The following is a 15,448-nucleotide window of genomic DNA, read 5'->3' as shown; positions in this document are numbered from 1 at the left end:
ATGATGCCAACCAGATCACATGAGAGGAATACAGCCTCATCCCTCCAATAACCTGGTGTGTGTTTGGACATTGATGAAAGTGCCCAGAGACACTAATCTTAGGTCAATTTTAATACTCCTTAATGTGCAAGTTTTGTTAAGGAACTTTGCTACCTTGTCAACGCTCAAAGCTAACTTCTCAGCTGAATTTTCAGGCAGTAAAATCACACCAACCAAAATGAGGAAAACGGAGAAAACAAACCATCTAAAATTGAGGATATACTTAATAATTACAGTATTGAACGGTATGTCCAAGTTCTATAAAAACTTTATGAATAGGCTGCTAGCAAACACTGATACTATTAGACAAAAAATGGGTAAGAAACTTAGAGCTTATAACTTGAGTGACGAGGAATAGTTTGTTTTCTGTTCTAAAATTCATAACTGCTCTTACAATGTAAAGCATAAACTGTCTCAACTCAAAACCATACACAGAATACACTCAGTGTCCACTTTATTAGGTACACCTGTACAGTCTAATGCGATCCAATTCAACAGTTCTGCCATAAAGTTCTACATACTTTTATGATGCCTGTAATGTTCAGTTTGTTTTTTTCGACACTGTCGTCGATGTGTTATTTGAATTATATGTTTTAGCACTGAGGTCATAGTTAGTGATGTTGTTGTACTGGACTGCATTATATTTGTGGTGTTTCTAATATTCTGTCCCCCTCATTTATGTTAACGTGAAGTTAAAATAACATAATGTAATCCAGTACAACACCAGCTATGACCTCAGTGCTAAAACATATCATTGAATTTACACATTTCCGACAATGTTACCAAAAACTGAACATTATAAACTTTGTAAAGGGCTGTTGTACTGGACTGCATTAGATTGTACAGGTGTACTTAATAAAGTGGCCACTGAGTATATGTTAAGAACTGGGAAAGCTCCACAGAATAAACTCTGAGATGTCTTTTTTTGTGTTGGTGCACAGTGGAGTTAATGTCCCAACAGTGTGTCCCAACCTCTGTAATCAATTTAAAATATTTGCATCTTCACTTTGATATATCGCCTGTATCTACTTGGCACAAGCAGGTCAGGCCTGTGGGATACTATCAGAAAGAACTATATTCACCTTGCACTTTTAGCTGCAAGAAAATGTGATGCGAACACTTGATTGGAAATATGAATATCCACCTAAAGTCGCATCCCTCTTAACAATTGTTTTTTTAATCCAAAATCACATCAACCCAGCCTAACTGTGAAGGTGAAGTAAAAACTGCAAGGTCAAGTCCTTCCTCGGAATCAAGTATTTCATCTTCTCATGTCGTTGTTGTGTGCAACTGTTGAGTGTGAGGTTTATTGTGTGGAACAGTTGAGGTGACACACTGACAGCTGCACACAGACTGACTCAAGAGAAACAGAAATCAGCTGGTTAAAACAGCAGCTGTGGGTGAGAGGGCATAACTGAGGTGGGCTGGCATTGTGTCGTTTATTTGAGCTACTTGTTGGAAAATGTATGGAGAATCATTGAGGCAAAACACCTATAATTCATATCAGTGAATAAATAAAATCACACTTGATATGCTTTATTGGAGTCCTGCAATTTCCCTGATTATGTCTGAACATTGCTATGTTGTGGCACAGCCATTTCTCCCACTCTCCCTTTCCAGAAGAGCTAAAGGTTTGTAATAAGGTTTCCTGGGTCACTGTGCACATTTCGGCCGCTTTTGTCAACCAGAGTCATTCCAGATCGCCTTCCAGATTGTACCGCAAGTTTTTCCCTTTCATGTTCCTCAGATCTACAAGCACCTGCACCAACGAGTGGCCACAGAAAGAATCACTTTGGACCGTGTGAACCCAACAGATAAAACAGTCTGCTGTCTTTTCACCCTCTCTCTCTATTCAATAGCCTCCAAGTATCTTGACAACCTTGCCTGGTATTTTGGCAGCAGTCCCTTGAGTGTTGATGTCAGCTGAGAGAGGGGAGGGAGGGTGGTCGAGGGACTGAGGGAAGGGGGGAGGAGTGAGCGGGCTATTCAAGGCACTTGTCCTCTGTCTCCCTCTGAGCACAGAGGAGGGGGAGGCGCACATGCATTGAGAGAAACACACTCACACACATATACTAGTAGCGGCCACATTTTCACAGCCTGCTCTTCAGACTGACAGCAGCAAACGGAGTTGAGAGCCAGCACGACGGAGCGAGGGAAGAAGAGAAAGAGGATTGGAAACAAGGGAGGCATCCAGAGTGGAGGGGACAGGAGAGGAGACTACACAGGATTTTTTACACCTTTTTTTTTCTCTATTAGCTCTCTGGGAGCCATAAAAGGATTCTCCTCTGCACTCTTCTTGAACTGAACTTGCTCTGCACCTTGCTATGGCAACCCTGGTGAGCCTTGGGAACACTGTCTCCCTCTCCTCTTGTTCCTCTCATCCGTGGACTGCCCTCCTCTGGGCTCTGTTGACCCTTTTAAGCCAAGTGTGGGGCTTTAACCTGGATACAACTCACACACTGCATAAGTTGGGAGACCGTGGCACCTTTTTTGGTTTCTCTCTAGCACTTCACCAACAGCTCACCCCAGAGCCTCAGAGCTGGTGAGTGGGTGAATGCGGCACTGAGCTTGCCCAATGTGTCCTGTGTGGTTTTGACATTTGGTTGCACCTTACATAGTCAGTTTAAATGTTTGGTATTTTGTATCTGCACCTGCTCCTCGTGCAAAATGTTCACTATATCTTGAATTTTCATTTTCAGGGCAGTTAAAAGCTGTAATTTGAGATGTGTGGCTACTACAGTCAGCATTTCTATGCCGCACCAGTCCTCGGATTTGCTAAATCATTGTTACAGCCATAACTCTGAACTGGGTGCAGGTGTTTTAGCATGTTTATGTGCGGCATGTACAGCAAGAGAAGCCTGAGCTCTGAGTTAATAGAAGATGATTTACAGTAAGTGGAGAGTGGATGAGAGTAGGCTTGCTGACTCAGCTGGCGGGCAGTGATTTCTGAAGAAGGGAAAAAAGGGGTTCTAAGCGATTTTTCCAGAGCAGTTTAGGTCTGATGCTGACTTCTCACATAGAGGAGTGGAGATACTAAGGTGTCCTATAGTGTGTAGGGCTGCGTGTCTATGACTTGTACATGTGTGTCTTTGTGACCATGTTTGTTCTCTGATCAGCTGTTTGCCAACAGCTGTTTTTGATGTGTCTTTCAGTCTGACTGGAACACTCATAAGCCCTGTTCCCGTCCTCCAGAAAATAAATTATGAATTATGAATAAATTATAACAACAGTTCTGCCTGTAAATCTTTGGAAATGTTTACTGCATGACTTTAAATAAGAGGCGGCCTTAATTTATCTCTCTTGAAGATTTGTGGTTAATATTTCATCTGATAAGGTGCCAGAGCAGAACAGTTTTGAATATATCCATAAGATTTTAAAGAGTTTTCTTTCATCAGCTCAGAGGTCTGTACTGTATTTTCCACTAGTTATTGTCATCCTAAACATTCCTATATGTTTACAACTTCAAAAGTTTGTGTTAAACTTTTCCTTTCAACGGTGCAGCAAAAGAGCAACAGGAATAAGACGTAAACACAATGCACAGATGTGTGATACATGAATATAACCAGTGGTGCTACTTAAATAAAAGTAGCAGCACTACAATGTGAAAATACTCCATTACAAGTAAAATTCCAGAATTTAAAATCCTGCTTTTGTAAAAGTACAGAAATATTATGAACAAAAAGTACTCAAAGTATCAAAAGCATTTGTTGTGAAGAAAAATGGCCCCTGTGAGTGTAGTTGGTTGTAGGGGAGCTACTTTTCCTGTCATCATAATTTTGGTTAGTTTAATTTATGACAACGCATCATATTTTATAAAATCATCATGCAGTAGCTTGTGTTTTTATGTAATATCTTATTCTGCAAGTAACTAGAGTAACTAGTGGAGTAAAAAGTACAATATTCCCCTCTTAAATGTAGTGGGCTAGAAGTATAAAGTTGTAGAAAATACTTGAGTAATATACAAGTAGCTCAAACCCAAGTACCGTACTTAATTACTTTCCACCCCTGAACCTCTACCAAATTCAACATTGATGTAATGTACGTCCTTTAAAATTTATTGAAACACTTTCTGAATGAGGGAATTAATTTACTACAGGTCCCTGTTTTGGAGCTCCATATTTAACTGTTGGCTCCTCAGTTTACTCGGGCTGGAGTCATCCTGTCGCCTGGTAAGACCAGGGGAATGACATCAGCATTCAGAGACACATAGACAGTCGGAGCGAGAGTCCCGTCACCCCTCAGAAACCTGCTCACTGTCCAGCAGCATTCCTGGAACTTATTTTAATAACTGACGATGAGCTCAAAGTATTTACCGCTCACTACTGTGGCCCGTTTCAAACTGCAACAGAGGGAAGACTCCTGAGAAAATGTCTGTGTTACACCAGTGGGCTTAGTGCCAGGAGGACAGTCAGTGAACTGGTCTAGCCTGATGTGCTGATGTGATGCAGCTACTGGAGGAGAGTGGGATCAGTAATGCTGTTGCCAGTATGCTGTGACATCACACCCACTGTATGCACAGATGACTTTATAATGATTTCATCCACGTCCCAACACCTATACTGCATTATTATATGACTTGCAATTATATGACGGGCTGTAGCCAGGATTTTAGAAATTCTGAGGTTATGAGTCCCAGCCCCCCCAAACATGAAGGTTTTTGTCCAATTAAAACCAATTATCTCCCAACACATCAACTTTTCATGAGCTATAACAGTAGTCTTGTTAATAAGAAGTAGGAAGATAAAAGAACACTTAATCCTTAAACCTGCAATAACTGATTTTTTTGGCCACTTGGGGGCAGCAGAAACAAGTTGTGAACAATGTCGACATATCATCGCCTTTTGATTGGATACGGCGAACTTACTAGCAAACTGCTGGTTATTTACACATCCAGCAGTTATGGAGCAGCATTATCATTAATTTGGAGTCGTGTTTCTGGCCACCTAGCGAATGGAAGTTCAATATTCACTCTCTTTTAGCTTTGTTTTTGGTCTCCGCCTTCTCCTGAGGGAATCTGGCCCTTTAGCTGCTAAATGCTCCACTATGTTCACCAGCTATTCACTAACTTTGTCTGTCTGCTCTTTGGTGCTGAGTAGGTAGTGTACTGTGGAGTTTTTAGAGCTTTTTCACTGCCTGCTGTGAGCGGTGAGAGTGAACCAAAACAGGAAAGTTGAGGACAGTTAAAGCTGAAACTCACTATAAAGCTCCGTAAAGTCGAAGGGAGCTGCAGATTCAGGTGATTATTCTCTGTAGGTTCATCACTACGAGCGACCCCTTTCATATTGTCACTTTGCTTTCGTATTGCCATTTGATGTATTGTTATTATAAAAATATTGATTATAGCTGCTTAAAGATTATCTGAGAAATTCAAAGTCACCAAATTTGACCACATTTTGGAAAGTGACTAAGAAAAACAGACAGGAATAATATTTTGGTTGGGAAATAATGACTCCAATATGTATGCATTTATTTAATTGTTGCCCTAAAAGACATCAAAATTAATAACACTGAGTGTAAGAAATACTGAAATCACTTGATGATGATTTCATCAGCCCTGTGGACTGAGTTCAAAACATTTCAAAGGGATGTTATTGCACTTTCAGTTAGAGAAATGTATTATTCAGATTGCAACACTGCAATTATGTTTCCTGTCTGAATAATACATTTCCATTAAGCTTTATGATGGTGTTATTGCAGTTCAGATTTGGGAGTTTAGTTTCCAAGGTGCTCCCATTATCATCTCTGTTCTTCTGATATACCGTCTTGAAACAATTTGCCTCAAACTTATTGTAATTAGATGCTAATGACTCATTTTCTCTTTATATTATGAAGGTTTGGGTTACAGTCGCCTGTGGTCATACTGTGTTGTGCTCATGTGTGTTATGCCGCCGGATTCAATGGTGAAAATGATATTACTGCTTTGATACTCTTTTCTGTGCTTACTCATGATTGTATCACACAACCCATAACGTTAAGTGCTAATAGAAATCAGCTTAGTCATAGTCTGTCATACATTCTGTAGAGATTCACCTTTGTTTTGGAGTTGCGTAGTTTATTGGAAGCTCAGGATAAAAAACATTTTCCCTAAAGCATCAGAGAAGTTATGTGTATTTCTTCAAAAGCAGGACCATACAATGTTGGGGAACAGACATTCAGCTTCAGATACAGCTGGCAGATTTATGGAATGAATGTCTTTTTGTTCAGTTTTACAGTATCTCTTCAGTACAGGCTGATAGCTGCCCCAAACCCTACTGCTTCTTTTCATTATGGCAGCAAAGGCCAAGGCAAAGGTCGACCCATGGGACACAATGATCTCATATTGACTGATGTGTTGTAATGAGATCCTGTTCAGTGACATGTTGGGAGGAAGTCAAAGTATGCCACACTCAGACGGGGATAAGAGCCGTGATCTGGCTTCCCGGACTTCTGTAAACTTTCTATATGATCTGTTTTGGTTGTTGTCGACCTGAAGTAGAGGCCCCAAGTTAAACTTAAGGGGCTTCTCCTGCTGCTGCTGATGCCAGACAGAGGATGGGATGAGAGAGTATTTCAGTCTGAGTTATGTGTGCGTCTACTATTTATACTGCTATGAGAAGTGCTTCCGCTAATAGTTTACTGCCTGCTGAAGACAGGAAGCCCCCTGAGCTTTATCCCACCACTGCCAATCTTCCCGAATTCAGCTACTGCTTGTGCTTGTTCATTGTAATACATCTGCCAAACAAAATATAACATAGACTCCACAAAAACAAAATAAACCAACCTTATGATATGATACATTTTTATTTACATATTTAAAAGACAATAAGTGGAAATTCAATAGCTGTTGACACACACAAAATCAGAAATGTCAACTTCATGGTGGTGCAGAGGAAATGTCAGGGGATCACCAAAGTCATTAGGATTCATGTTGATATATTTCAGTCTGGAGCAAAGTGGTGGACCTACTGACAGACCTTCATTGCCATTCCTAGAGCTACGCTGCTAGCTTGGCTAATAAAAACACTGCTTCACTGCTGATATGCTGTCTATATTCAGGATAAGCTGATTCTACATACTGCAAGCTTTTAATGTCATATATCAATATACTTTGAACCAACCCAGGACAGCATGATATAGCGTGAAGCGTTCTGCATATATAAATGTTTAGCTTACTGCCAAAGCCATGTAAATCATACTGTCCCTAACATGTATGCTGGAAAGCATCGAGCCTTACAGTTTCATGTCATTTCTTTATATTGACCTCTGCCTCATGATTTAATGCAAAGGTCTTTTCTGTTTTAGAGTGCTTTGACAAAGGTGGGGGATGGCAGTTCTGCTTTGCTGCTCTGATGTAGGTCACAAATCATCTGTTATTTGTTTCCTGCTGAAGGATCTCTGTCTGGCCTTGAAAGACATCTATTGTGCTTATTCTCTTTTCTGACCCAATTGTTAACCTTCCTTTTGGGTTATGTTTTGAATCATGGCAGTAATTTCCTCTTTCTGAACATGTCTTTTATTGAAAACATTTATAATTTTTAATAATGTCAGTTTGTTTTGGGTGCAGCATTGCCACACATTGACAACATTATTAGACTGTGATTTATCATACTGTCAGGCTGTTGATGTCAGTAGACGTAGAATCAGGTGTGTTGCATTGTTGTCATAGCGAAAGTAGAAAGGCTCAGGTTGCAGTGAGGTTCGTGTTTACCATGGACTTCTGCTTTGGTGCCTCTCTGAGGAGAGATACTCAGTCTCATTGCCAGTGGGGCCACAGGTAGCCGATATAATTCCAGACATCTAGTCTGGAGTTCGGTTTCACTGGCTGAGTAAGAATCTAAAACCGAGCTTTCTGAAGCTGAACAAATCCTTGCATTGAACTGGAAGCTTGATTAACACAGCTTAAAAAACAAGAGTGTAGTGTGGAAGGGATTTTTGGATGACCTCTAAAAGGTTACAGAGATTGCAAGAGAAGTCAACTGCAAAAGATAACAAAGTTAGCACTGTACAGGTTTAAGTCATTAGGAGTTAACATTTATTTGGTTTAAAGTTTGACATTTTTGTGACATATGGTTATTCGCCTTCTTGTTGAGAGTTATATGAGAACATCAATACCACTCACATGTCTGTGCGCTAAGTATGACGCCAGTTAGCTTAGCTTAGCATAAAGACTGGAAACAGGGGGAAAGCCTGGCTCTGTCCAAAGGTAACAAAATCCACCTATGTTCCTTTTTTTTTTTGGGGAGGTATGTGCCGGACTATTTGTTGGCCAGTCGCAGTGACTTCCTTTGTGTAGGCCTACGGATTAAACAAATGTGATACTGTGATGTTAATTAGAGGTGCTGGTAGATGGATTTTTTTATCTTTTGACAGAGCCAGGCTAGCTGTTTCCCCCATTTCCACTGTAGCTTCATATTTAGCATACAGACATGAGAGTGGTATCAAGCTTCTCATCTAACTCTCGGCAAGCGTATTTCCCAAAATGTTAAACTATTTCTTTAAGTCTTTTTTTTATAGTTGATAACTTTTATTTTGCTGTTAAATTGTGAAAATCAACAATACGTTTGTTTTTTGCCTCCAAGACTCAAACACAAAATCCTCTGTACCTTCCAGTGCCATGTCTTTTGTTTAATACATATATAAATGTGTGTAAATGGGGCCCAGCATAACTGCTTCACACATTCATAACACAATGAAGAATTTCTGGGTGCTAATTTGCATTAAAATAGCCAAATAAAAGCTGCTATTTCAGCCCCAGCTTAAGAGTTGAGAATGAACCGTCCCCTTTTCCCCTCCCTAATTCAATTCATGGGTTTTCTCCTGCTCTCTCTCTCTTTCTCTCTCTTGTTGCTAAATCTTCCAGAGGCCACTCATGTGAAAGCCACATAAATGTAGGAACTCACCCTTATTTATATGAGAGATCAGCAGGAGCAACGGGTATATAGCATGGGCTTTACAGTCTGGCACACACACACACACACGATTAATGCTCTTTACTAGCTCCCACTCAATCTTTGTCTATTTAGCATTCTCCCATTCCTCCACACTGGGCTGCCCGGGCTTGGACAAAAGCTCGGTGGGAAGCAGCGCTGCCTGGCAGAGAGCTTTCAGGAATATTACTCTGCGGAACCACGTGCTCACTGGATGGAGGGGGACAATCTGCAGAGTCAGGAGGAAACATACAACTTAGATCTGATGGAGGTGCAGAAAAAATGCATAGTTTAGCAGCGTAGGAGGAGCAGGAGTTGATTCTGCATCTGCACCTCAGAGATAGTTGGCAGATAAAGTCTTGAGAGGGTCAAGTTTTCTGGCGTTTGGTTGCATTATCAGTAAACATAATTATTGTATTTGGTGTTAATGACTAATTTTTGACTCCGTTATTAGGTTTGCTTTCCCTGTTATTTGATAAAACACTCCTTGAAACCTTGAGTTGACTACAGATATTGTATGATCTGTATGTGGGGGAGGGGTTGGGTCTGATGGGGACGGGAGCTGCAAGGATGAATAAATCATGGAAGCCCCCCCCCCGATTAAATATGTGTGTGCGTATATATGTGTGTGTCCGTATGTGTGTGTGTGTCCATTTGGAGGCAGTTGGGTTGACTCTGGTAAAGACGCAGTTCAATCAATCAGCTGATGGCTGCTCTACTGGGAACAGATACAGAACTGAAATCGGAAAGAAGCCGTGAAAAGCAGATAGGAACAGGAAATTACAAAGGATGTGGAGGCTTTTTGTTTGTAAGAGATCTGCTGATTGATTACGCAGGAAAGTCTTTGGATACAAACGGTCTAATTACTTGAACATTTTAAACATTCTTTATATAGATGCCCTTTGTGTTATCACTGTCACTCGCTTAACTTATCTAATGTCCTCAAACAGTTATGGGTTGAATAGGTCCATGGATGTTAGCATGTGCCATCATTATCGTTATTTTGTGTCAGGTTTAAGTGAATTGCTGAATGAACCTGTGGACTAAGACAATGTATAGAATCTGTCAGAGATATAACCAGCTCAAATTTTATTTAAGATGCACAAGCTCTTTGTAAGTTCAACATTAACTTAATTATAACGTGTTTACTAGGAGGGGATTTATTCTTCCGCAAAGACTACTTTTTACGTAGAGCTTAGTAAATATTCACACCCAGTAACTGCCAGGTGTAACTGTTGCATACATTTCGTACGTTAACTGAAACATTAGCTTGCTAACATATGACCTGTTTAGATTGAAGTAAAAGAGGTAATATGAAATATGACCTCCACCTGATCAAAATGTTGTTTAACAATGATGTAAACTGAGAAGATTTTATACACAAAAGACATTTCACAAAAATACCACAATAAACCTCAAATTACAATACATTATGCCAGTAACATCAAATGCTAAATGGTAGTCACACTAAATGACTAGTTAAGTAGTGTCGGTTATTAGCATAATTGTTTATTTTAAATTCATTCTAAACTGCATGTATACTGCTACATCTGAAACATGTATTTCTCCATTTATCCACTTATAAATAAAACAAATACCTACATTTATAAAGGATTTGCAGTTAAGTTTAATACATTGATTGGCTCCTAAGTTACTAGCTTGCAATGTTACATTGACACATTGCTAAGACATTTCTTAAGTTTTAATGGTGCTTTGTGCACAAACCCAGTGATGGATCAGGGCTTGTATGGAGCTAAAGTGATGGTTCGATCCCTGCTGCAATGTTGAAGACTATTTCTCTGCTGATTCCTAAAAAGAGTAAAACAAATGTATATTCAACAGTGGTACAGTGCTTTATTGTGACAAAAAACTTTACTCATTTGCTAGTTAATTTTGGAAAAGCTGAAATACATCATGTTTTGGCTAACATGCTCTCATTAGGGACAGTTTTAGAGCTTTTTTCTTATCAGTATAGCCAGTATGAATAAACATTAAGTAGACCCATGAGACGTACAATGAAGTGAACACAGCTGTCAACCTGTAAATATGACTGCCAGTCTTTTGTAATAATGATTTTCTTGGTTTTGTTGGGGGTCAGACACCAGGTTTTTACCTTACTAATGTGGAAAGAAAACCAAACAGGAGCTGATATGACTAGAATGGCAAATAAGCCTTTCACATGAATCTTTATTCTGTAATTATGTGGGTAATGAATCTCTCTCTATGTAAATTCATCCATACTTCCTTTGTTTCTCCTCTATGTAGCCCTTTCTCTCTCTGCATCTGTGTCTTATCACACATTCTCACACAAAGAACATGATTAGTTTCCTCCAGGACAAGTCGACATGCAGGTGTGACTTATTGAATGTGTTTGTCTGGTGTGATAGACCTGTCCAGTGTGTTTCTTTGCTTTTCACACCTTGCATGCTGCTTGTCCCAGCTCCCCCAAAAATTTGCTTGGATGACCTAAGGATGTACATGACCTTAAATACCAACAAATTGTAAAGTATTGCAAATGTCACAAGTTAAAGAAAAGAAAATAACAAAAGGAAAGAAACAGGTATTTATGCAGAATATGAGAACCAAATAGAGTAGATATACAGATCAATAGATGGATGAGTAGATAATAGGGAAGAAGAAAAGAGGAGATAAAAAGTAACAGGGGAAGGATGGTATAGGGGTTATGTCCTCTTTACACTTTGGACCATAGGGCCAATCGTTATCCCATCTATGTCTGGAAATGGCCGTTCACTTATTGATCAGTAGTGGGGCAGGTGGTGAGCTTAGGGGTTGTTAAAAATGCATGTGAAGTGAGGATGGGGTTACCATTGTCTTCTAAAAGCATAATGTTTGTAGCCTTCTCCTTTCTGAAATATACTTTCAGTGTTGGCTAGAAGTTTTTTTAATGTTTTTTTAAAATGATATTAAACTGCCCTTGTGATGTACTTGAACAAATCGTTTAAGCAGGAAAGTGAGTCACATCCGTGGGCAGTGAACCACAATATCCCAAAGGGGTTTCTGCCTGGCCTGGCAGCTGTTTCTGTCTCTCTTGTTGCCCTTTATTGTGCATTACCCAACTCTTTTTCTCTTCTTCCCAGAGCGGGAGAGAGGTGAGATGTTAAAAACTTGATGATTCACAGCTCGGTCACCTCATTCTCAGCTGTCATTTTCTCATCACCAAAACTGAAAGGAGAAACTGGAGTCAGGTGTGAGAGTGGGCATTTACTGAAACAGGCCCTTTAGTTCTGTTTTATGAGACTGATTGTCACAGCCGATGTTGTTGGACAGGCTGCAGTCAGTGTGTTGATCCATAGTTTACACAGTTGTTGCACAGCCTTCTCTTGTCTGTTGTGTATCTGCACGTGTGTGTGTGTGTGTGTGTGTGAGTTTATGAACAAATATTCAGGTCATTCATACACTCATGCCTCTATTAACGTCTGCATGCTTGCACATGTTTTCCTTTGCTTGTATGTGTAGGTGTGTGTCTGTTTGTGTGTCCAGGTCAGAGGTCACAGTCTTGCCTCAGGATAACAGAAGGCCTAAAGAGCCCTTGGCCCCCATGCTGATCCTGTAGAGCCACTGTCTATAGAGCAACAGCCTCACGCTGCTCTCTGATGGACAGATGTTACAGGGTGTGAGCAGACAGATTAGGAGGGATCAACTGAAATGGCCCTGTAACTAAATATTGGAAATGTTTAGGGTGTATGTGATTCAACATTTCACAAACTTTATTAGCCTTAAAAGGCCCACGCCTGAAAATTCCAGGGAAGGGTTGGGTTTAAAAAACGTTTGTATTCACTGTTTAAAGTTTCAGTTGCTCTTTAAATTGATCTTCACACTAAAATTACAAAAGTGAAAAAGCTTTCGTCCCCTTAAGCATATTATTTGGATGATGCGCAGTCACATTGAGGCCCTTTACAAACTGAGCTTGTGTGGCCATTAACATCTGAACTGCTTCCCAGTCTTTTCTCTCTCTCTCTCATCATCTATCTCTTATTTTCCCCTCTTTCCATAAACAAACAAAACAGAACTTTGGGAAATCGCTAAGGATTACAAAATATCTGCAGATGTTTGTGTGTTCTGTTTGACAGTGTATTGATGTGTTTACATGTAAGCATACTGCTATTGCCAGGTGAAAACCTTGCATCTCAAATATTCTTTCAGTAACAAATGGCTTAATGTCAGGGGACTTTGGAGTATATAAAATTGATTTTGAAAAGGTTTTTTAGCAACACAAGAGTTGGGGAGCATTCATCCTGCAATCGAAAACATGAAAATAGACTAAATGGGCTTTTACAAGCTGCAAGTGTGTGGGGACAGGCTGAACACTACTGGACTTAATCATGTTTTAAGGTTGTCAGGCATTCAATAAGATGAGATGGACCAACACTCTTGGGCATAGCTCTTTTTCTTTTGGCACTGTTTTTTGATATTTAGAGAAAGAGGGCTGGTCTAAATATTGGTTACATGTGTGATCTATTGTTGTCCAGTCTTTCTCTCACGCTCACTGTCTGCATGGGAAGCTGCACGCAGGGATGTAACTTCTCAGAGTGGGGGAGGAAAGTGATGGAGGATGGGATTGTGTGTGTGTGGATGGGGGAGGGTTGGACAGGATCCTGGAGAATTAGTGTTGGGGTCACTGCACATGCTCCCCTCAATGAACACATGGGTATGAGTGTAGTGTAATGAGGGTCCAGTGTGTGACTGTCATGTGTCTGGGATGATTTTTAAGACAGTGGAGGGTGGGGAAGCAGAGGCATATGAATTTCAGGGGTTTTGGCAATGTGTTGTAATACAGCTAAGACATTTATCCTGGATCATGTATACCATATTCACGATTCCTAGATTCAGTCAAAACCACACACATGCAAAATACAAAAAAGCTTTCACATGCTTTGTTGGGTCCAAAATCAGTGTTGCACACAGTAGCTGAACTTTGTTTTTGACCATCAAGACATAATAATAATAATAATAATAATATAACAATATTACTTTATTTAACCAGGAAAGAGCTTCACTGAGATTAAAAACCTCCTTGCCAAGATAGCAGCACCACATAGACACAATCCACAGATGTGGAATTTTCAAAGTAAGACTATTAATATAAATAGTAAAAAGGAGCTGCCTCAGATCTGAACCCTGAGGTACACCCTTGCTCACATTTAGAAACCTTGATTTGAGCCTTTGCTTTCAACAAGATCACACTGATTTAGATGCAATATATTCCTCCTTATCCCTCTTGGTATAATGGGTAGTTTCTTTTTGATAGGTGTTAATTGCTTGATTTAACAATGACTGACAGCTTGATGGGTCTTGTGATTGGCTAGCAGGTCTTTATCACTAATTCAGTTCTAATTTGTGATGGGTAATGCAAGATGTCTATATTTGGTATCAGTGCATGTTTTTCATGCTTGCATGCATTGTTCGACTATGTTCTATATTTTTTAGCAATGCTCATAGTGCCATGGCTCTTTGGACAGCAATGACTGTGGTCTGTCTATTGACTGGGCCACCACTTTGGTCCACACTAATGTATCTCAACATCTGGATGGATGGATGGATTGGAGCAACATTTGTACAGACATTCATGGTTACCAGATAATGAATCCTTATCTCTTTGGTGATCCCTTGACTTTCCCTGGCGCTACCAAGACGTTGACATTTCTGGAGTGAAAGTCCTCCACAATTACTGCAAAACTACTGACATCAGCCTCAGCTGTACTTTGTACTCAGTGCTAAGTAGCAAATGTTACACTAACACGCTAAACTACATGGTAAACATTATACCTACTTGTTAGCATTGTCACTGTGAGCATGTTAGCATGCATGTTAGCTCAAAACACTGCTCTACAGCTTCACAGAGCTGCTAGCATTGCTGTAGACTCTTAAGTCTGGTTTTAATCAGTTTGTCAGGGGGGTCGCTGATGCAGGCGGGTCCCAGGTGCATTATCTAATCTGTGTATACAACCCGGTAATGTAAATTACACAAACACACACACACACACACACACACACACACACACACACACACACACACACACACACACACACACACACTCAGTTATGCTGGTGCAGCTCTGTGGCATCTGGGTTCATGAAGGTATTTCACTAGACACCGTCATCGTCACGCTCAGGACCATGATATCTCCTCCGGGCTCAGTGTGCAGCAGCAACAACATACGCACAACCACTCATATTACACACACACACACACACACATGTCAAATGTGGGTTTACTGAAAGATGAGTTTGGCAATGGAGATCATGATCATACTGTCTGACTCAATCCTGAACAATGAAGTGAGCTAAGAAGTGGGTAAAAGGCAAACAAATGAAAGCATTACTCAGCCATGACATTTTATCTGTGTCAAATTTGGGACATGTGTGCCTGTCTGTAAGTTGGGCATTATTCAACTCTTAACTAACTCAATCACTTAACTTCGTACAAAGACATTCACACATAAAATGTCCAGGGCTGTGACGATTGTTAAGGACACCCAGAC

General features: G+C 40.2%; 1 protein-coding gene across 4 annotated transcripts in view; it reads left to right on the top strand.

Moving 5' to 3' along the window:
* The first annotated feature begins 2,046 nt into the window (after window positions 1-2,046).
* itga7 (integrin, alpha 7) overlaps window positions 2,047-15,448 on the top strand; it is a 39,063-nt gene continuing 25,661 nt past the window's right edge. For all 4 annotated transcript variants that reach the window (XR_006379583.1, XM_044211587.1, XM_044211575.1 and 1 more), the window contains exon 1: window positions 2,047-2,581. Coding sequence is in view for 3 of the 4 variants with exons in the window: in XM_044211587.1 (XP_044067522.1) it covers window positions 2,364-2,581 (218 nt within the window). In the remaining variant the exon portion in view is untranslated. The remainder of the gene's footprint in view (window positions 2,582-15,448) is intronic.

The sequence above is a fragment of the Siniperca chuatsi genome, linkage group LG2, assembly GCF_020085105.1.
Source record: "Siniperca chuatsi isolate FFG_IHB_CAS linkage group LG2, ASM2008510v1, whole genome shotgun sequence".
In the NCBI taxonomy this organism is placed as follows: domain Eukaryota; kingdom Metazoa; phylum Chordata; class Actinopteri; order Centrarchiformes; family Sinipercidae; genus Siniperca; species Siniperca chuatsi.
The sequence above is the reverse complement of the archived record's forward strand: the minus strand, read 5'-3'. Positions and strand labels throughout refer to the sequence as shown.